The 23,856-nt window shown below is 35.8% G+C and overlaps 1 protein-coding gene across 6 annotated transcripts; it reads left to right on the top strand.

Moving 5' to 3' along the window:
• The first annotated feature begins 1,078 nt into the window (after positions 1 to 1,078).
• Positions 1,079 to 19,247, top strand: RBM45 (RNA binding motif protein 45). 6 transcript variants are annotated; one of them, XR_004623508.1, is made up of 11 exons: positions 1,079 to 1,548; positions 5,540 to 5,662; positions 8,045 to 8,171; positions 10,292 to 10,414; positions 11,439 to 11,624; positions 13,902 to 14,031; positions 14,205 to 14,289; positions 14,495 to 14,658; positions 16,150 to 16,350; positions 18,784 to 18,829; positions 18,991 to 19,247. XR_004623508.1 is itself a non-coding variant. In XM_034654802.1 (11 exons), the coding sequence occupies exons 1-9, from the start codon at positions 1,243 to 1,245 to the stop codon at positions 16,340 to 16,342; spliced, it is 1,437 nt and encodes a 478-aa protein (XP_034510693.1). In that variant the 5' UTR covers positions 1,080 to 1,242; the 3' UTR covers positions 16,343 to 16,350; positions 18,798 to 18,829; positions 18,991 to 19,247. The 6 variants fall into 6 exon arrangements, 5 of the variants coding, with proteins under 5 accessions (XP_034510694.1, XP_034510693.1, XP_019654799.1 ...); XM_034654802.1 differs by having other exon boundaries at positions 1,080 to 1,548; positions 18,798 to 18,829; XM_019799240.2 differs by having other exon boundaries at positions 1,081 to 1,548; positions 11,445 to 11,624; positions 18,798 to 18,829.
• The last annotated feature ends 4,609 nt before the right edge of the window (positions 19,248 to 23,856 follow it).

Raw genomic sequence — 23,856 nt, forward strand, 5'->3', positions numbered from 1 at the left:
AACACATAGTAGACAGTCAAAAACATTTGGTCCTTAAATAATAAATGGATGAATTAACAGCTTAACAACTACCCCATTTAGTGGGTAATATTATTTCTACTTGTAGCTGAGGAAACTGAAGTTGAAAATATGAAGAAACTTGTCCAAACTCACACAATTCAGTGGCAAAACCATTAACACCATCCGACATTATTTTGCACTATATATTTGCATGTAAATTTTCCACAATAGAAAGAAAGCTCCCTGAGGACAGGGATCATGTTTTTTCTTTTCCTTATTGTGTATGTAGCTCCTTACACAGAGCTGGCACGCAGCTGGCTCACAATAAATAATACTTATCTGTTTGAGTTCAAAGCAACCCAGATCTTAGCAGCCTGGACTTGAACATTCAAAGAGCTCTGCTCCTGGACCACTTTCTGTTTCATTCTTTTCATTTTATTCCAACTCTACTACAAAACCCAGATTTTGTTTCTGGATTTCTGCTAGTTTCCCAATGACCTCTTCTCAAGTCCCTTTAACAAGAAGTCTTAGAAGTCAGTATGCATTTGCATTCCCACTTTGCTTGCCATCAAGATTTCTCCTAGTCCTATAGTTGAGCGGTCCACCCTTTCAGCCCTCAAATCCCCAGGGATGCTCATGGGCCTTGAGCAGATCAGCAGACGGAGTTGCTTCTGGTTTTGGCTGTTATTTGTATCCTTACTGTCTGTGGCTATTCCAAGGGCCTCGGTTTCCTCATCTCAATTTTCGCAACAAATGAGGCTGGAATTGGATGGTCCCAAAAGTTCTTTTTAGCTCTAAGACAAAAGGGTTTTTAACTTTATCCTATAGTGGCCTTCTACTGAGCTTGTGACCAAGATGGCAGTTTTGGGGGGAAGAATGCTTGGGCTCTAGGGGTGGGAGTAAAGACAGCGCTGGGAAAGCCTGTGCACCAGACAGGGCTGTTCCGGCCACAGGGAATCGCGGATGGCACGCCTGACTTTTGAGCCTCGTTTCCGGGGGATTGGACTCCCAAACTGGGTCGGCCTTCCCACCCCCGACCGCTAGAGGGCGCTGCAGGTCACTCCCCGGAAACTGGCCCCAGGAACGGCTAGACCGCGCCAGACGCCCGACTCTTGGGTCTTCCGGAAGCGGAGCGGCAGACCCGCAACTGCTGGGTGTGCAACAGCGGCGGTGGCAGGCGCGGCGGAAGCGAGGAGACCTGAAGGGGACCCGGGCCTGGCTCCCGCGCCGGGGTGGAGCACCATGGATGAAGCAGGCAGCTGTGCGAGCGGCGGAGGCTTCCGCCCGGGCGTGGACAGCTTGGACGAGCCGCCCAACAGCCGCATCTTCCTGGTGATCAGCAAGTACACGCCCGAGTCGGTGCTGCGGGAGCGCTTCTCGCCTTTCGGCGAGATCCAGGACATCTGGGTGGTGCGGGACAAGCACACCAAGGAGTCCAAGGGCATCGCCTTCGTCAAGTTTGCCCGCAGCTCGCAGGCCTGTAGGGCCATGGAGGAGATGCACGGCCAGTGCCTCAGCCCCAACGACACCAAACCCATCAAGGTGCAGGTGCCCGGGTTGGGGTACCCGCGGGAGTGGGAAGGGATGGGGCCTCCCTGCACCTGAAGCCGTGTCGGGGTGGGTTCGGGATAGTACATCCGCTCCCTGGGGCGGACTGGGCAGCACCTGGCATTCCGGGGGCGGGAGGATGGCGTTGGGTTTGAAAAGGGTGCGTGCGAGCTTTGGGCGGTGAGGGAAGAACGTCCGCCCGGAGTTGGGCTGTAGAGCTGCGGTGACTGGGCCTCTCCCCTCTCCCGCCGTCACTACTCCGGAGCTCCGGATTCCACGCCCGCCTCTGAACCTCCACTCTCGTAACCCCGTTTACCATGTATAAAAACAGATTTTTTTTCTTTCTTTCTTTTGTTTTCTTTAGGTTGGTGCAGAGCTTAACAACTTGATAAAAGTGAATTAAACTGTGGCCTCTCTGGTGTTGGGCATTTTCCCAGTACCAGACGAAAGTGTACATACATATAATGTTTGAGTGAAGGTGACTAAAACTGCTGCTATTGTGTATTTGTCACACTGTTGTGATTTTTAAAATCATCTTAATTAAGCCCTCTTTGTGAAAGTAGTAATGGCATACGTTTTGTTATTGCTGCTTTTCTTTGAAAGCAACCAAAGTAAACTGCCTTGAGAAGAGCCAAATCGTTGTGATGGTAGTGTAGTTGTATTGTTATTACATGCTTCTTTGTATACTCTTAGTTCACCCTGGAGGTATTTATATTGTTTCCGCACTTGTGTAAAAAATAAGATAACTGACACGTGGCAGGCAGTGTAATTTTGAGGGCTATTTGATTTAATCTGTGCTTTTAGCACAGTGCTTGGCAAAAGGTAGGCCCTCAATATATCCTTACCGTCAGTAATACCCAAAATGTCAGTCCTTACTGGCTTTGAGCCCAGATCAGGACCCTGTCCTGAAGATCTGACAGTTGCTTAATCTGTACCCTCACCTGTCCTATAGAAATAGTTGCTGTGTATGTAATTCTGTTGGAGACTTCCACAAAATTCTCTTTTCCCTCGACTTTTTCCTCCCTTTTTTTCCCCCATTCACTACAGAAAACTGGTAAGAATGTTATTAATACTGACTTACATAAATGAAAGACAGAGATATTTCAGTCTTCCCTATACCTCCTTCTGCAAAAGAGAAGGAGCATAGGAGTATACCAACAGTACAGTAGACCATAGACATTCCTTTATTTCCGCCTCCCCAACTCTCTGAAATGGAGCAGAACAGATCATTAATAAAATGAATTGTAAGGCCACAGCATATGCTAGATCAGGGGTTGACAAACTTTTTCTGTAAGAGGCCAGAGAGTAAATATTTTAGGCATTGTGACCCACATACAGTCTCCGTGACATATTCGTTGTTTTTAACAGCCTGTTAAAAATGTAAAAACAATTTTTAGATCGTGGGCTGTAGAAAAACAGGAAGCTGTGGTTTGCTGACTCCTGTCCTAGATTGATAATTTGTATCTCCTTCTAATTAAATTTGCCGAAAGCGTTTTTATACTTCGAGTATAACCACAGAGTTCTTTGGGCAACCCAAAAAATGCCCCAAATCTCAAATCTATGTAATCCCCTTTCCTTGATTAAATTCCTACAAGAGAAGTAAAAGTCCCAACACGAAAATGTACCCTCCCTTTTACCCGCAGAGAGTTATTCCCCAAAATAATTAAAGTTTAAGTTGTTTCTAACATTTTGGTCCACGCAGTTTCAGCCAGAAGTTTGTTGCACTATAGGACCAAGCTAGACAGTCTAAGTTCATTCTTCAGCAGGTTCAGCTTGGTCTGTCTTCCACTGGAATGTAGTTTTTTGTTGCTGTTTCTTTTTGGTTTTTTCTGTATTTCCCGTTAAATTAATTCAGCTTGAACTTTTCTCATGTAGTTTGCTTTTGCAAAGTTCCAAAGGATCTGTAAGACACATAAGAAAATTATAGCCCTGGGCCTACAGCCAGAAAAGATTGGCTAAGTAAGAGTTATTCTGTAACCAACTACATTATCTGGAGGAAAGGGGTCTTCAGCTTTGCAAGAATGCCTCTTATTTAGAGCCTGTAGTCGAAACATAAAGTCTCAGGAGAAATCTCCATTAGGTGGTTAATTATTATACATGTGTTCTGCTCAGACACTGCCTGCCTTATTGGAAATTTGAAACACTCCAGTCTTCTAAGATTTAGAAATTTGTGATCTGATGACACCTCCGGTCTCAAATCTTATTTGAGACTCTTTCTTTTCCATTGTCTCCCCGTATTCGTAAAGGTTTCCTATTTTATTTTTCTATTGATCATTCAGTTGTGATACGTCCACTAGACTGACTTTCTAGTGGGTCATTTTTGTATTGCTCAGTACTCTATTACTAATACCTCATACAGTGCTTGGCATGTAGTGTAAGTTTATTGAAGGAGTAGCAGTAGACTCTCTCTAGGAATATGTCTCCAGCTGTATCTGTAAACAAGGTCCTACACGTCTATGACACCTGTTTTCTAAGCAAACATACGATCTTCTGTTTCAGAGCTTTGGAAATCCCATGGTTTATAAGTTCTCTGTCCTTTGGGTTGTTGCCTCCTACTCTGGAATTCCATAAGTTGAGGTTTTCTCATACTTGAAAGGTATACAGCAACCCTTTAAAGTAGAAGAAGAAAGAAGAAACCTTAAGGGCTTTGTGTGGTGATTTATATTAATTTTATTACATATCTTCAAGTTATTAAAAACAGAACTAGTCATTAAAATTCTTATCCTTATAGTTCTATAAACAAATCAACAATCTTAATTAGAGATTTTAACATTCCTCTAGGATAATATAAAACCAAAACAATTTTATAAAGTAATAAGTAATAATCTAATATCATAATCCAAGTAATAATAATAAAGTAATCTAATGTCAGATGATGTTTCAGTAAAACTGAATTGCTCATAGTAGAAAATGGAGCCCCAGGTAGTCCTGTGCATTTTCTTGCTCACATAAATCATTTGGATGGTCACTGAGATGATCCAGAATGTGGTTATGTTACCTTTTTTTAAGGTTAATATTAGAAAGAAAACAATTAAAAATAATGACATCCTAGACTTAAACCCAGCTATATCAATAATTACATTAAACATAAGACTAAACGTGCCAATTAAAGGCAGAGATTATCAGGATTTGTAAAAAAAAAAAAAAAAAAGAAAGACCAAACTAAATACTATTTAAAAGATACGTAGTGTTCCATGAGTCATTATTTGCATATAACACCCAGTGCTCCATGCAATATGTGCCCTCCTTAATACCCATCAGGGAACACTACATCAAAAACTAAGGATGTACTGTATGGTAACTAACATAACATAATAAAAAATTATTATTAAAAAAAATAAAAGAGACATGTATAAAGATACAAAGTGGTTGAAAGTTAAAGGATCGAGAAAGCTTGTGTGATGTGATACAAAATAGTCTTCAACACAAAGAGTATTAACAGAGATAGGGCAATTTCATAGGAATAAAAATAATCGGTCAAAAGTACATAACAGTCCCACATGTGTATGCAGCCAATAATACAGTTTCAAAATACATGAAGCATTATTGATAGAACTAAAAGGAGAAAGATAAATTTGCAATCAGATTTTCATTCTCCTCTCTTAGTATCTGATAGAACAACTAGACAAAATCAGTAAGGATGTGATATTTAAATAACACTGTGTAATCAACTGTAATTGGCATTTATTGGACATTGTACTCAGCAACCACAGAGTGCACATTCTTTTTCAGTGCACTGACTTGCTCTTCGTAAAGGAAAGTGCAAAAGTAAAAATACATTTGGAAAAAATAACGCAGACATTGGTATTGTCTCATATAAAAAGTCATTGCAGTAAGATTGCTTTAAAAAAACTTTATGACAAAACCCTATTACATTGTGTTTAATGTACCATGAATGTCATACTAATAATGAAGTGACTATACTTAAGAAATGAGACAGTAGTTAACTGATTTTTTTTATATTATTTTCTGGGTTTTATTTGTTTCTTAGGTTTTCATTGCTCAGTCCAGATCATCTGGAAGTCACCGCGATGTTGAAGATGAAGAACTTACGAGGATATTTGTTATGATACCAAAGTCCTACACAGAAGAAGATCTGCGGGAAAAATTTAAGGTACTTAATGTTTTCTAATCAGCTAGCATCTGTGGTGACTTATGATTCCAAATTGGTTGTATGGTTACTAAATTTTTTTTTTTTTTTTAAAGATTTTATTTATCTATTGACAGAGATAGAGACAGCCAGCGAGAGAGGGAACACAAGCAGGGGGAGTGGGAGAGGAAGAAGCAGGCCCATAGCAAAGGAGCCTGATGTGGGGCTCGATCCCATAACACCGGGATCACGCCCTGAGCCGAAGGCAGACGCTTTATGGTTACTAAATCTTAAATGTTGTTTGAGTTAGATCATTGGATTGGTGGTAGAGAGTTAAGTAACTGTTTTGAAGTCATCTATTTCCATCTAGTTTTAAGATACTAAACCTAGAATAAACTAACTTTAAAAAAAAAAAAACATAAAAACTGGAAATTATTAATGATGGTGCTTTCCCCCGTATAAGGAAAACACAGATTCAGGAAAATTAAAGTGTAAAGCCTGAAGTCTTAAATTAGGTCACATACCTAGTAGGTGGTGGACCAAGGTTTAAACCCAGGCTGTCTGAATCCGGAACCTGCTTTTGGTCTTTACACTTTCAAAGTACCCTCTCATCACTCTGGTGCTCTATGTAGAGGTGAGTCAAGCAAGCCTGAGTGTGTGAACTGTATTGTCTAGTGTTCGTTATAAGCCTATGGCATGTTGATGTACTTATTCACAGAAAGGCTCATCCTTCATAGAATTTTTGTCCTAAAATTAAGCCTTTGAAGGAGTTCTACTTAAAGAAAAAAAAACTACAGCTCTGAACTGTATAGCGAGATCATAGTCAATGAAATTTGATGATAATTTTAGATCTCTTTTTAGCCATTGACTTTATATACATGATATACTTTCACAAAAATTATTAAAAAGCAATTCTTAAATTGTTTTGGGTTGTAATTTTTTATCCTCTTTCTACTAAGTTTCCCAATACTATGAATCAGGTAGGCAACAAGTAAGAAAGAAAAGAAACAAATAGTAAAAAATAGTTTTCAAACTTTCTCTGTCCCACTCCAAGTAAGAGTTGAATAAAATATCTCCAAAATTACAACTACCAAAAATATATACCCTGTACTTCCTCCAACAGTAAGAAAGTTTTTATCTTATATATTTATAAATTTTTATCTTTCTCTGAGTGAACAAATATGACATGTTTATTCAAATGTATAATAATTAAGTTGCTAATTGGTCACATGAGAATTTTATAAAATAAATAATAAACACTAAGGGGGCACCTGGGTGGCACAGTTGTTAAGCATCTGACTCTTGATTTTGGCTCAGGTCATGATCTCAGGGTGAGATGGAGCCCTGCATCAGGCCCCACATTCAGCTCGGAGTCTGCTGGAGATTTTTTTCTCTCCCTATTCCTCTGCCCCTCCCCCTGCTCATACACACACTGTCTCTCTTTAAATAATAAATAAAATCTTAAAAAAGTAAATAATAAACACTAAGAATTTATATCCCATATTTCTTCCAGCATGAAAAGTAAACTTCTACCCATATTTTTCACATAGACAATTGACTTTCTGAGTATACCAGTGTGTTTTAGTGATACACTTTGAGAGGCTCCTCTTCAAAAGAATACATAATCAGTTATGTCTTGTTAGAAGGCAGACAGCTGTAGCTAATGTTTAGTGTATCCCAGACCCTTTAGGTCTATTAGTTCGTTTAACTCTTAAAATAATAAAATAACCCTTTGAGGTAGGTACAACTTTTAGCCCCATTTAACAGTAAAGAGATAGGCACAGAGAGGATAACTAAACTGCTTAGTTAATAAGGGACTAAGCCAAGATTTGAATATGGAAGGTTCAATTCCAGCTTGTAATTACCACCGAGCAAGACATTGAAGCTTTCCAAACCATGTGCACATTCTTACTTGCCCTCCATGACAATGGCAAATTATTTGATTTCTCTAAGACCCAGTTTCCTTGTCTGTGAAATAAATAGTATAATATATATAGATATAGACTATATAGATATAGATATAGACATATATGGACTATATTGTGTATGTATGTACATATATACATACATATATATACACATGTATATACATACACACTTACATATTATACATATATCCTTGAAGGATTGTTGTGGCAATAAGGTAATATATGTAAAGCAAATGCTCAGAAAATGAAAATCATTATTATTTTGGTTATGTTATTATTTGCTTGTATTAGTATGGTTCTTTTTCTAGTGCCTCATTAGTTTGTGACATTTGGATTCTGTTATTAAAAATCGCCGTAAATTCTAATTCTGATTTCTAGTTTTGCAAATCAGGGCCACAAATAAACTCTTAAGTTCTGAAATAATCTGTTCATTTACTGATTTTGACTTCTCTAAGATCATTTCTTTTAACTCTCATAGGTGTATGGCGATATCGAGTATTGCAGCATTATTAAGAATAAAGTAACTGGAGAAAGTAAAGGTTTGGGCTATGTTCGATACTTAAAACCATCACAAGCTGCCCAAGCAATAGAAAACTGTGATCGAAGTAAGGATGTGTTCATTTAACATGTTAAAGACTTTTTCAAAACTTTTGAGTATTCTAAATAGCTGAATTTAACCCTTGGTTTTGCTAATAACCATACCTGCTAATATAATCCTAGCAATGGGAGTTTAAATATATGTATGTACCTAGGATGAAAATTATTTTGGGGCTGTGATTAAGCTTTCATTGAGGCAGTGTCTTGAAGAGAAATATGAGCAACTGCATTAACTTAGTAAGTGAAAATACTGTTGCCACATTTTGGTTATTATTTCTATAGTAATTTAAAAATTTTACGTATTAAAAAATTGACTTACTCTTTCAGGCTTTTTTAAAAAATATTTTTTTCTTTATATTAAAAAAAACTTGTTTTCTGTTATATTTGTTCATACTTAAACTAAACTTTTAATAGAATTAAGTGTATACTAATAAACATAAAGGTTAAGGATGGAACAATGTAATATTTGCCCACATAGATAACAAAATGTATATTGGGTTAATTTCAAGCTAGACTGACATTAATTGGATCTTTTGCTGCTGCTGGTATATATAATGAAGAATAAGAATTTTAAGGAACCCAAAGAAAATATCCTTTGTTGTCATACTCCTAGTTATATTGACCTTTAGAAATGAGGAATAATTAAATTAGTAGGTTTTAGGGTATTATAAAGATCTATATGTACTGGAAAGAATTACTTCTAATCAGTAGAATTCTTAAATAACCTAAGGAACATACCAAAATTTCCTCTCAGATCTTTCTAAATTTCTCAGTCAGACACCATTAATTGAGTACCTATGGTATCGTCAGCAATGTGTTAAGAAGATACAAAGGGAATAAATATATAGCTTTTAAGGAATTTAATTATATTGGGTAGCCAAGATCTAATAGGCGAACAATAGTTAAAGAATAATAGAAGAATTTTTTAAAGTCTCTTTGAAAGCAGGGAGTATGTTTTATTTGTCTGTTTCTGTCATTCCTAGTACCTAGTACAGTTACAGGCCCTTTGTAAAGATTCATTGAGATCTCTATCAAAAATACTGCCATTTATAATAGACAATAAAAATTTGCCAAGTGAGAAAATGTTAAAAAACGTGTGGTATGGTCCAACAGTGGTGAGAAGCAAGTGCACTGAGAGCATGAGAACACCTCTAGAGGTAAGACTGGCATCTGGTATAAAGTAGGCAGGACAGAGGGTGAGTGCAGTGTTCGCAAAGGCACAGAGCTGGGAGTAAACATGTCATTGCTTAATACTGTGAATGCAACTTTGCTTTGTACTGTGAAGTCTGAATAAAGCATAATAATCCTGTTGAGAAATTAGGAGACAAAGTTAACTAAGTACGTTGGCACCATATATGGGAGGTTATGAAGAGTTCAACCTCAGGATTCCCTTGTAGGTCGTTTTAAAAGGAGAGAAATAACTGTTTTAAGACAGTTGCTCTAACCACAGTATCAAGGATGGATTTCCAGAGAAAGAATTCAGAGTGACTGGTTTTACCCTTTTTGGAGCCACTGAATAATACGATGAAAGCTGTGGACCTTCTCCTTTGAAATATGCCCATGTGCACATATGCATAAGCATTTTGTGTGAAGTTTCAGAGTTCATGGGACCTTCCTACTTTTTGAAGCTCATCTTCGAAGCCCTACTTAAAACCTTTGATCCAGAGGCAAAGAGACCAGTTAAAGAGTTGTCGTAATTAATTGAAGGGAATCTGACTTAGAAACAAAGGCAGAGAAATTAGAGTAAAAGATAACATCTTGTAAGCCTATTTCACAGGAAGAATCTTGCTGACAGGCTGAATGCAAAGAGCCCTATAGGATTTTGATGTTGAGCCAGGGAGAACGAACCATGATGTTATTCGTGTTAGGGAGGAGACTGGAAAGGGTAGGATAGAATTGCTGATCTTTCATGTCTACATTGATCCATAATCTGAGATTCTTGCTCTTTTTATTTATTCTTTGCCATCTTCCAAGAAGCAGAGAATAGGTCTGGTGCAGATGGCCCTTGTGTAGATTTTGTTTTATACAATTATAGTTATAAAGCTAAGTCAAGCACTAGCAATAAAATGTATTTGCAGGTGTGTTAAATTTGCTATGAAGTTTGAAAGTCATGGATTCTCTTTTTCAGGTTTTAGGGCAATCTTGGCTGAACCTAAAAATAAAGCATCTGAAGCCTCGGAACAAGACTATTATAGTAACATGAGGCAGGAGACATTGGGACATGAACCTAGAGTAAATATGTTTCCATTTGGTGAGTAAGCTATCCTTTATTTTAATAGTATAGGTAGTATATGCAACTGGATTTGGATTTTATGAAATACTCTTCTGTCAGTAGTCTGTAAATCTCCCTTAGTGACTAAAAGTTACTGTGAGGTATTTTGAGAAGTTTGTCACGACTCCTCATGTTCTTAATATTTAACACTTGTATAACTAGTATTTAACACTATTTGTAACATAGAACACTATAATTGGAAATTATTATTATATATTATGTGAATATATTTGCATTATTATATATTTATGTATAACAGAAATATAATTATATATTTATATTATATATAACATATTCCTATGTGTAACATAGAAAACTATAATTGGAAATTATTATATATTCTATATAATAATGTTATATAGATATATGTTATATGTAAGCATTATATATTATGCTTATATATAATATGTGTTATATATAATTTGTATACATAATTATGTATAATTTCCAATTATAGCTTTCTGTGGTTAGTTATGCGTTATCTAAATATTAAACTACATCACTGCCACTTTCTTGAGTGAGCTTCTGCCTCAGTGTAGGACCAAAAAGTATGAAAGACCTATACTGATATCCCCTCAGTGTGAGTCCTAAAACTAAGGCTAGAGAAAGGAGAGGAATGACAAAAGCAGAAGTTAGCCAAAGGCAAAAATGAGTGATGAAAGTAAGGCCTATAAACATGATTTGGCATAAACTTTCTTTTAGGTGGAACACTTGCCATAAAAACTTGCATGTAGTTTTGTGTGCTGAACATATTCCTCTGAAGTTAGACTACACATTTCTGCTTATATTTCTGTGTCAAAGGCTGGGGAGTGGGAAGAGTTGTCTGTTTTCTCACCAGTGGCCCCTTCAGATAGTGCTAATGACCAAGAGCATACTACAAAATACAGTGCCTTGGTCCAATGCGATGGACTTAATGACAGCTCATCTTACTTACTCGTACCTAAAATGTTAAATGAATTCTTGAAGGTATAGAAATTAAAAGATGTACTTTTTTTTTGTATTGTTGGAGAACAACAATCTGAGTTTTCAAGTTTTGACAAGAATGACACCAGAGGCCAAGAAGCCATCTCCAAACGCCTGTCAGTTGTATCAAGAGTTCCTTTCACGGAAGAGCAGCTTTTCAGTATTTTTGATATAGTACCAGGATTGGAATACTGTGAAGTTCAACGAGATCCTTATTCTAATTATGGTAAAATAATGTCTATTATTTTTTAATATACTATGTTTTGTTAAAATGTCTTTTCTCCAGTGGCACTTTTTGTCAGATACTCTTTCTGTGACAATTTTGTCTTCTTTTTCTCCACTTTAAACTTTCAAATACAATGATACCTTAATAAATAAACCCCTGAGAATATATTTCCTTTATACAATGTCATTTATTTTTTAAAAATCTTTTAACTCCCACAAAATAGAGCATTCTGTTTCCAGTTGTACAACCAAAATACCTCAGGATGGGGTCCCTGTACTCCTGATTAATGCTCGGCTAAGTATATCTCTTTTTTTTGTTTGTTTTTTAAACTTTATACCTCAAAATGAAACTCCTTCCCTTCATTTTGAGCATCTAATTGCTCTGCTTCTCTCTCTACTGCTTCCCAGTCTTAATTGAAGCAAGGCTCTGAGGCACCTGGATGGCTCAGTCAGTTAAGTGTCTGCCTTTGGCTCAGGTCATGATCTCAGTGTCCTGGGATCGAGCCCAATGTCAGTCTCCCTGCTCAGTGGGGAGTCTGCTTCTCCCTCTTCCCCCCTCCCCCACCCCGCTGTGTGCAAGGGTGCACACACGCCTGCGTGCACTTTCTCTCTCTCTCTGTCTCAAATAAGTAAATAAAATCTTTTTAAAAAAAAACTGGGGGGGGCTCCTGGGTGGCTTAGTCGGTTAAGTGTCTGCCTTCAGCTCAGGTCACAATTCCAGGGTCCTGGGATCAAGCCCCTTGTCGGGCTCTCTGCTCAGCAGGAGCCTGCTTCTTGCTCCCCCTGCTGCTTCCCTTGCTTGTACTCTCTCTCTCTGTCAAATAAATAAATCTTAAAAACAACAACAACAAACCTTTAAAAAAAATTGGAAGCAAGGCTCTAATATCAGCCATTTGAACTTATTAACTAGTATGTAAGGGGAAGTAGGAAAGTGAGTCAGGTCATTGGGCTGGCAAGCCTTGGAGTGGTAACACTCTTAACACAGACACATGCATTTACTATTTCTCTACCCAGCACTGACTGGTTTTGTTTTGTTTTTGTTTTTTTTTTCCACTGACTGGTCTTTTAACATGACTGCCCATCTGAGCCTACTTTGGACCATTTCCAACCCTCTAACCCAATCTTAGACTGTCATTCTTTATTCTGACTCTAAGGCACATATTTTGTGTTTTTTGGCACATTCATCGTTATGTATAATTCTGTTTTGTATTTCTTTCCCTTTTATCTGGTATGTTGAAATGTATTTGTTCCTTTACCTTCTGTATTTTTTCTCTGGTTGAATGTGTCTGATAAATAAATGTATGGGTTATTGGGACACTTTTTATTAATAGAGGTATCATCATATAGCTAGAGTTCTATCTGAATTAGTTTTTTATTTTCATTTGCTTTCTGAGTTTTAATTTCATTAAAATGTTAGGATGCTTGGGTTTAGAAAGGAACATGAAATTGTAGCAGTGTTTTCACCCAGGTGGGTTATATTATATATATGGGTTATATATATGTTATGTTGTGTGGGAATATGTATATACATATATATATATATATAAAACTTCAAGTGGTTATATATTATGAAAACTTTCTGGTTGTGTTATAAGCTCCACATATGGACTCCAGTATAAAATTATCCTTCAGCTTCAGCATCATCCTCCTGAATTTAAATCTATTTCCTTAGCTGAAAGCTGTCCAAAGAAATGTGAAATGTGTGACTTCTAATCTGAGAGCCTCTGTTCCATACCTTTTGTTTTTCATACATACCACTTTTCCTTTCTCTAGCACTGCAGCGAGCCAGATGACTACTATATGTTCTTATCACACAATGTATTCTCATTTCATTTCCCCAAATGACTACTATATGTTCTTATCACACTATATATTCTCATTTCATTTCCTACTCAGTATGATAGGGCAAATTTTAAAATTTCAAAGCAGATTTCAAAGAATAAAAATTTAAGAAAAACTGTTTGGTTTTACATATATCTATCATATAAGAAACACCAGTATCCTAAAATTAAATTCATTGGACATAACTTACTCTAATGATTGCATTTTCCTTAAAATACCATGTTTATATTTTTGCCAAAATCTGGTTTAGACTTTGTAGGAACATAGCTGTTGCACATATGTATAAGAGAACTTTGTTTTCTGACCCATTTGACTCTGTGTTTACTAGTTGTGTGATACCAGGCTCTTTCTGTATTATTTCATTTTGCGGCAAGACAGGCTTTAGGTACCCTCTCTGTTTTCTTTTTAACTCCTGATATTCTCTACTTTGCTTTAGGTCATGGAGTGGTTCAGTATTTCAATGTAGCATCAGCTATTTATGCAAAATACAAGTTACATGGGTTTCAGTACCCTCCTGGGAATCGGATAGGTGTTTCCTTCATTGATGATGGGAGTAACGCAACAGAGTAAGTACCATCTCTGGAGGGTCTAAAGCAGGGCTCTGGGTATACACGATATGATTCGAAGAGTAAGAATAGAAAATAGTTGACCTCTTGAGTGAGGAAGTCACACAAAACAAGTTACGGGTAAAAGACTGAATATTTCTAGTTTTCTGTAAATTATCAGTTCTTATCTTTAGTCTTCTTAGGAAAATGGCAACGCAGATGGTAGCAGCACAGCTTGCATCAATGGTGTGGAATAACCCAAGTCAGCAGCAATTTCTGGTAAGTAGGTAAGAATTTAATCTCTGTAATACATCAGTAGGTTATAAAATAAATATGGCCTTTGTTTATTAGCTACGTAAGAAAATTTTCAGAGCTGCAGTACAAGATCACATAGAAGTCATGATATAGATCTCTTTAGCTTTCGGCTTAAAATCCTTAAAGTGCAGTTTTTCTTTTTCTAATTTTGTACCTAACTCTTCAACAGCAATTTGGAGGAAATTCTGGATCACAGTTGCCTCAAATCCAGACAGATGTTGTACTTCCATCATGCAAAAAAAAAGCCCCTCCTGAAACTCCTGTGAAAGAAAGACTTTTTATCGTGTTTAATCCTCATCCTTTACCTTTAGATGTATTAGAGGATATATTCTGGTAAGATTTCAATTCCACAAAGTTACATTTTATAATATAATTTATTTAAACCAGTCAGTTAAGCCCTCTCACAAACTTGAAACTTCCTATACCCAATACTTATCAGATAGAAATGATTTGTTCTGTAGTTTAAAAAATTCCTTATTTATATCATCTTTTAAAATATATGAGCATTTCTTTCTCTTTTTTATTATTTATACTCTTTAGTCTCCACACAGAGTTTCCTGTTACTTTGTTTTGAAGACCTAAAACATATAGTATTGTTTTGAAAAGTTGCATGCATGAAATGGACAAATCATTTGTTTCTTGATAGAAAATACATCTGTATAGACCTGTCCTCTAGAATTCTTTTTACATAACTTTTCCTTTGTGATTGTAATTCAGCTGAACAGAATAGCATTTTCTATTTTGTCAGCACTCTATTGGATCCTTAAGGATTGTGTTGAGTAAACTATTACTTTATTGTAAGGAAGAGTACATAATAAATGTAGAAAAAGGAAGGCTCTTGTTTATTTTTGTTTTTAATAGAACTCCTTTAATCTTAGCTTTTTTCTTTTTGGTCTTTTTCCTATTTGTTTTATAACAATGTTAGCGAATTAAAAAAAAATAGGAAGCTCATTGACAAGCTGCACAAAATATCAGTCGTTCAAATATTTTGACTTCTACTTAACTGATTTGTGTAGTTTATTTCTTGAACATTTCCTTTGTGCCAGGCAGTCACCATGCGAAGTGCAAGAGACATTGTATAAATAAAACGTATGATTTAAATAAGACATAATAGTTCTTGTCCTCTGAGCGCTAATCTCATGTAGGAGACAAACAAGTGAATAGGATACTATAACCTAGTGAGGTTGGTGTTGTGAAAAGGAATGTCCAGGTTATGAAATACATAAGGGGAGCATCTACTTCTAAAACTCTAAGAAGCAATGTATCATGGAGACCTGACTGATATAAATAACTTAGCTAGAGAAGAAAGGCGGGTGTGTGGGTGGTTATTCCTGCAAGAGAGGATGTGAAAGGAGATCGTTAGAATATGGAATTCGAGAGACTGGGAGGGAGGGTGAAGTGGGAGAGGACAAGGCCCATGTCAAGAAAGGCCCACAAGCTATGTTAGGGAGTTTGTCCTTACCCTGGAAGGGATATTTAGGGAGAAAATGATCATATCTGTGTTTTAGAAAGATCATTAGAAAGACAAGGTAGAGAGTAGATTAGAGAGGGACAAGCCCAGAGGACAGGGAAACAGGTGGGGAAGGTATTAGAGCATTCCAAGGAAAAGATAATGACCGGCTTAATGAGGAAAGAGACCTGAGTGAGAATGAAGAGAACTTGACTAATAGAGCATTTGTTTGAGAAGGAAGGTTGACTTGAAGATTGGATGTGGGGAGAGGAATGGAAATGGAGTCCAGAATGAACCCCAATTTTTGGACCTAAATGGTTGTGTTTTTATCAATTTCATTTGTTTTTGTTTTTGTTTTTTTTACTTTGTTTTAGTCGTTTTGGTAACCTGATCGAAGTTTACCTCGTGTCAGGAAAAAACGTGGGGTATGCCAAGTATGCAGATAGAATAAGTGCCAATGATGCCATTACTACTTTACATGGAAAGATCCTAAATGGAGTCAGACTTAAAGTTATGCTGGCGGATTCCCCAAGAGAAGAATCTAACAAACGACAAAGAACTTACTGATTCTTGAGGTAAGCCCTTTTTAGTCTGGATTCTAAAAACGCATTGGCTAAATATTATAGCAAGAGGAATATGTATTGAGTTTCTTTTTCGGGATTTGGAAGTTGTCAGTTAAAAGCATTGTGACTTCAAGCTTGGCTAATAAAACCACAGGTTGGGATAATTTCACAGTATATTTTTAAACTTTTACTTTTTAAACTTAAATGTTTTCGATATTTACTGGGAAAATGTTTTTGTCCTTCTACAAAATAAAATCAGATTTCAATGTAGAAAATTAAACAGTGGGTTTTTTTGTTTGTGAATGTCTTAAATATTAAGAATTTGACTTTTTACGATATGCTTACGTAACTTTAAAATTGAAGTAGTTCTAAAGATTTTTAACTTGAAGGATTAATGTCTTGAGTTATAACTTAAGGTAATTTATGATAACCTTTATAAAGTGTTTTGACATCTCACTAGTGAAATGCCTAAAAGCAATGTTGAATAATACGTCTTTTGGGACCTTTTGAACCTAAATGTCAGTTTTTCTCTGGACTTGTATTTGTGAGTTTGTGCATGAAAACCACAAATTCACAAAGTATTCTCATGTGCATATATGTATTAAAAGAAGAACCCTGCCAATTTACCAAAAACTCTTATCAATTATGATATACATACAGCCATATGAATTCCTTTTTCTTTTAGTTTTCAGAAATCAAACTTAAATTTCTTTTTCTGTGATAGTCAACACATTATCTCCATGGCTTCGGGAAACATTCTTTAAAATAGAAATGTTCAACTCTTTCATTTTTTTATTCTAGAAATGAATTCTGAGTTTTAGGGGCAGATGAGAGTTTCCCTGTTCCCACACACACACGAGCTTCTCAAGTCCATTGTTGGTCAGATGATAGCAGTTGGCAAGCACTCTAGATTGACTTTGAAGTTACTGACTTGAAAGGAAATTTCTTTTACCTCTGTTTTCTTTCTGACCAATTATGGTGACCGGCAAGTATCAGTGTGAATTGTCTCAAGCCTTACTGCTAATGACCATTTTTCTAATAGAGCAAGTCAGGTGATTGCTTCCTCCTTCCTAGAAGGCAGTTGGCAATAGGAAGTGCCTGTTGGGCCCATTACAAATAATCCTAATTTAGAAATGTTTTGAAATGTTTTATCTAATTACAAAATTCATTCCCATTATCCCATACAATGTGAAAATATTAAAATGCCAGTTAAAAAGAATTAGCAAGTCCTTCTTAAAGCTGTCTTTTTACATTTACAAATAAAATGTTAAGACCTTAATTGTGGTTAGACAAGCTATCTTCTAAAATAGCACACAAAAAAGTGTTTGTGTCTGTAAATATTTTAGTATTTAGCTAACACTTCTTTTATTCAAAGAATCTTTGTCCATAAAAAGGACCGTAATACCAAGGTCTTAATGTGGGGAAAATATATGAATTACTCTTGAGGTTGAGCCTTTCCTAGGATTATTTACATAGTATGAAAATATTAGACTTAAAAATCAGAAGATCTGGCTTGGAATTCTAATTCCAGCGTTTAACTGACTATGACTGGGCAGATCTCTTCACCTTTCTGAGGCAGATTTTTTTAAATAGGATTATTGAGAGAAAATTAATCAGAATTCCTTATAAAATATAATAATGTTTTGCAAGTGTGAGCTAAAACTCTTGCCTTGGTGATTTCAGTGAATCTTTGAGATATCATCTTATCAAAATGGTCAGAAATTAAAAGTTTAATGATAGAAAATATGGCCAGCTGGTGCTGTGAGAATGAAGCCTTATAATACCACATTTTTCGCTGTAAAAGTGATGTACATTCATCCCGTTCCCTACATTAGAGGAAGTGCATATTCTTCAGCATGACTATTCATAAAATATAAATCTGTCCTTTTGCCCCTTATTGAACCATTGTACCTATTCAGAGCAAAAATAAAGTAGGTTCAGGTTAGCTGAAAATGGTAGGACATAACCAGCTATATTGGTTTTAAATGTCTTCTAAGTTGCAGCCTGTTTTTTAAATTTATTTTTGCTGCAGATTTTCTATTTTTTTGTGGACTCCATGAGATCCTCCTCCTTTGTTGGTATATTAAATAAATGTATTAGTTTAAGGTTCAGTAAAATAACATGAAAGAGTTTCCCAAATTTTACATGATTGTGTCTATTGAAGTTCTTTGGGAGGGGGAGCATTTTTTTATTTGTTCCCTTGATTTCAGGGAACATGAGCACCACTCATGAAAGCTGGTTCCTTTTGTCTCTGAGAAATAGGCCTAGGATTAAGTGAGCTACACCTATGAAATAAGAAAAGAAACTGGTCTAAGAATATAACTTTGAAAGTAATTGAGTTCTGTTTTGAACTGAGTTTAATGTACAAAATATGTTTCTCTTTCTATTTGAGGAAAATAAAAATTTTAGTATTTCAGAGCATCCTGATTTTGTATTAATTCACAGCATTTTCCCTCCAGAAATTCAGTACCTGCTTGCATCATCCTTCTGAGTAAGTTTGGTTTTACTTATTTGGGGGCATCTATGATTAAGTAAGCAGATAACATTGGCTATTTTGAAATAAAGGAAATTCCTAACATTAGGAATACTAAATACAACAGCTATTTCCTTTCAGGTGATGATTTTCATACTTCTGTTGTGTTCTTTCTACAGAACAAAGACTAAATAATGACATAATCCTCAGCTGACTGACTGAAAATGTGACTGGACGCACTCCCTGTGGACAGTTGACAGCTTTTTTTTTCATATACCTGATAGTCTGTGCATAACATTGTTTTGTCTGGGGAGCACGGATTGTTGACATGTATTTTTGAATTCACATGTCAGTGCTAAAACTAATACAATAGTTGTTTCTTAGAGCAATATGTTGTTATATGTAGCAGAAATAAAGTTTTCTTTGCTTGACTAAATCATGCCTTATTTATGTGAAAGAAGAGAATAAAACATATAACAGACTGTTTAGAATTTGACTAAATGACATATTTCATTGATTTTGAGATGCACATTTCTTCACATTTTTTACACTTCTGAAATTGGAAACATCTTAATATCAATTTTATGCCATACTGTAATTGACAACCTGTTTTTATTTCTTAATGGAACATAAGAACATGCTTCCTTCAGTCAGTTGCATCTTAGATTCAATGAAATATGGTAATTGCTGCTCAGCCTACACATGCAGATTGGCTACTTAGTTACACTTAATCTGAGGCAAGAGCCAAAGACATATCAGAAATATTTTATACTGTATTTTTATAGTTATACCAAAATTTGTTGGTAATTTTGTGAAGATCTTTGAAGATTATAGAGCAGTGGTAATTTAAAAAAAAAGAGTTTTAGGGTTATTATTGATAATAAGTTTAAATAAATGTCAGTGGCTTTGCAGGAGGGTGGACATTTCCCCTTTATAAGATACAATGGCTGCTGCAAAAAAGTGACATGTAAGTAATTTCAGAACAGACTGTGATAGAAAGAATAGTCATTTCAAAGAGGTTGAAAATTAGGACCCTACTCTGTTTGTGTTTTGAAAATCCCAAGAAAAATTTTTAGCTGCTCTTAAGGTGAATAATACGTATCAAAAAGTTATATCTAAGTCAGAAACTCAGTATCTTAAAGATATTATAAATGGTATGCAGTTATTAAAACCACTGAATTACCTCCTCATTATGTCTCCCACATTCTGAGTTAAACTAAAAATAATGAAAGATTAAATTCACTGAGCATAACAGAGTATTGCAGTTTGACATCTCTCCATTGAAATCCTTTTTTTGACTCAGTAATTTTCTTAAATTTAGATGAGAGAATTTCCAATCTCATTTTCCCAGGCAGGCCTTACTGAATGAGAATGGAATCTTTGTGAACCAAAGAGCATATTTTGAAAAGAAAGTAAATGCTCTCATTCGAAATGAAAAAAAAAACAAAAAAACAAAAAAAGTGAGGAGAGTTGAGGATTAATTACCAACCGGTAGACTTTTCATCCTAAACTCATTTACTGTGCATATATTTCCATTTTCACAGATTGGAACCAAATTGTGCCCCACAGGTTATCAGGCTCTACCATTCAAGTAATGTTTGAATTCCCCCAGATATATATCTGGCAGCTGGTTAATCTAAACAGTATAAAAGTAGGGAGGGCATTCTCTTAACTCATACCTGAGTCCATTGCATCTTTGATTCATTCTCATAATTGACAAAATCTGATTCCCCACAATTTTCACCTTATTAGTCTTTCAGTTTTTCACTGGGCCATATACAAGAAGTTGAATCTTTCAGGTGATAGCTATCCTACCCTCCTGACCTCCAGATTTTCCTATTTGGATGAAATAATTGCAATTTCTCCACTCCGCGTTTAATGTCAGGGAGCCAGTTTCAGCAACCAGCTGTGGTTTCACTAGGGTATCTTCTGTAGATTGAGTTCCTTGGTTCCTTCATATAAATTCTGAAGAGATTTGTAGCATAGTTCTCTGCCTTCGAAACACTGCTTCTACAGTGTGGCCTTCTGTTGGATTTTCCAGTGCATGTCTCAGTTGTTGCTTGTAGTTGAGCCCTAAAAGTTTATTTTTAAAAGCCAGAATGTCACATTTTTCTTAAAATGAGGAGGTTCTAAAATCTAAGAAATAGCATTTAACAATCTAGTGCTCATGTCTTTACTTAAATGTTTACTTCTCAAAGCACTTTGGGTCTAAGAACATAATATATACATACTTAAATGCTCCACATATGTCAGTTACTAAAATTGCCAACATAGAAGGGTTTTTATTAGATGTGTATTTCATTAACTTAAAAAAAATGTTAAGCAATTCAGATCAATAAACTTCTCTTTCAAATATGTGGTTCAAATATAAACAGTATCTAAAATAAATCCTGATCAAAACTCTTTTGTAAATTCATTGTCAGGTCTTTTGTGGTAGATTATAGATGCTGAAAGCACATATCACATTTGCTGTTTCTAGAGTATCATGTCCCAAGCTCTGTTTCTTGAGATACTAGTGTCTTGAGAGAAGTCAGTAAGTGTTCTTTAGGGAAGAAGTTTTCATGGTCAAAGGTATTTGGAAAATGTTTGGTTATTATTGCACTTTTTTTTTTTTTTTACCACGAAACTTCTCAAAGCCTTTAATATGTTAATATATGTCATCCCTGTATCTCCAAAGGAAGACCAGAGTTTGCACTGGGAAATGTGTTTTTAAAGGCACACTACTGACAGGGCACTGATACTACAACAAATGTATTTTAGGAAAGATTCTTCTACAGTATATACTGTTTTAATTCAATGGTGGTGGTGTGGTTTTATCTATGTTTGCTTTTTATGCTTTTTTATCCCACCGTAGATGAAAAGGTAATGCAAAATACTAAGGAAAGTATTACTCTAAAATTTTCACATTCTCTCAATGTTAGTATCTTTTAATTGGGACCTACATGATATCAATGAACAGGTAGAATATAGAAATAAGAGATTTCACCACTAGGTGGTGATAAACATTGCCACTCAGAAACAGTGAAGTGCTGTATTCCCGTGTTATTTAAGGCATTGAGCGTGAAATGATGGGATTTGTATTGTTTTAGACAATAAGCTAAAGCAGTGGTTCTAAACTTTAGTGTCCCCAAGAATCACCTCAGGTATTTGCTTAAAATACAGGTACACTGAGTATGCAGATTTGGGGCTGAGTTTCTCAGTAAGCTCCCCAATGATTTTGTTAGGGTAGTCAGTGGCATTGACTTTACAGTATACTGGCCTTAAGAGATTCCGTATGTTGGACCTTAAATTGAACTATTGTAAAAGACATTGAGAAGATTCTGAGTCTTTTTACCTGAAGCATTTTTTAGGATTTAGCATCTGCTTTGATTTAATATCAGTAAATATGAATTGCAATAAGAAATTAAAAAACACAAGCAGTCTTAGAGATTAACAAGATGTCAGACCAGTTTTTTCTGTTAGCAAATATTTTTTGATGTTTGTATAGGATAGTAATTATTTGCTTATTGCCACTCAAAGCTTCTACCTAATTTCATTTTTTATTTACATCTATTTTGAAGTAAATTGTTTTAATGAATTATCAGATTTTGTCTCTAAAGACGTATATAGATATGTATCATTCTTTTTAAATGACAAAGGAGCATGAAAGTGATGTAATCATCAGTGTTTAAAAAACTGAAATAGAATGATCATAGGAGTACAAAAATACACGTGTACGTATCTGAGTATTTTTACAGTCCTAAAGTGAATCTTCTTACAAAATGAATGCTTTTTTTGGTGCACCCACAAATCTGTTCATTTATAGGTGCAGTTTAATTTTCAGTAACTTCTTAATTATTTGCCTAAAACTCAGTGAGGTCAAGAACAAATGAAATATTTATGTAGCCTTTTCATCCAGGGGTATGGCACATGCAGAATTTTTTTTCCACATGTGGATGGTAAGCTCTATTAAAATCATAGCAACTATTTTTACATATGACTTCAGGAAAGAGGAAAACATAAAGGTCATCCTTATTAGATAAGAAGTTTCATTTTAATATCCGAATTCTAATAAATGGATTGCATTATTTCCTTTTCTAGAAACAGTAACTCAAGGACACATGGATCCTGGGAACTGAAGGTATGGTATTACTAGGAGATCAGCTAGAAATACTTAGTTAACATATGAAGTCACAGTGCGTTCATTGTAATGACCATGTTTTGACTATATTTAAGGTAGAAAAGTCTTGTACTCAGTAGAATATGGAGGTCCCTAATGTTATACTTTGAGAAAGTTACCAGGCCCTGTGAAAATCCATTTGAGTGGTTATCTGTCACAGGAAAGAGAGTTCTCTGACTGTCTTAGATGAATTGCAGTCAGTATCCAGATGTCAGCATCCGCGTGACCTAGCTCACCAGCAGGCTGCCTGAGGCCCCATGCACGCGCCGCGGTGCTCAGGAGACTGCCTCCTTTCTGACAGTACTGCTGCAGAAGTGGTGGAGGGAGAACACCAGGAGCCTGTTACAGGAAAATCATTTTTGTATTTGAAATACAAAAATCAAGTACTGTTTTCTGTAGAAATTAGGAAAATGTTGAGCACAATAGGATAACCAAAGTGCTTACTCACGGATACTCCTACGAATCTACACTCTTTTAATTTTCCTGCCTGTGCTCCGTTTCTGATTTTGTAGGTGAATGTCGTTGCTGCTAACAGATTCTCTTCCTCATGTGTTATCGTTTTTCAGCATTAGTAATACAGGTCACAGCATTCATTAGCACAGAGTTCTTAGAGGGTTTCTGGGCTTGTTTGTTCTGTTTTGTTTGTTTTTTTAATGCTAAAAGGAGAATTAAAGCCATCTACTTGAAAGTCATCTAATTAAAGTCATCCTCATTTACTGGAAGATCTGATATACAAAAATACATTATTTTTTTTTTCCCTTTCATCCTTGATAAAGTCTGTTATATTGGGTTTTGGCACTAGAAAATAGTTTTTACATTCTTAAATCATTGATCCTTTGGCACAAGAGACTTCCTTCCTCTTCCACACTGATACATTAGTAACTTA

The sequence above is a fragment of the Ailuropoda melanoleuca genome, chromosome 2 (assembly GCF_002007445.2).
Source record: "Ailuropoda melanoleuca isolate Jingjing chromosome 2, ASM200744v2, whole genome shotgun sequence".
NCBI classification, from domain to species: domain Eukaryota; kingdom Metazoa; phylum Chordata; class Mammalia; order Carnivora; family Ursidae; genus Ailuropoda; species Ailuropoda melanoleuca.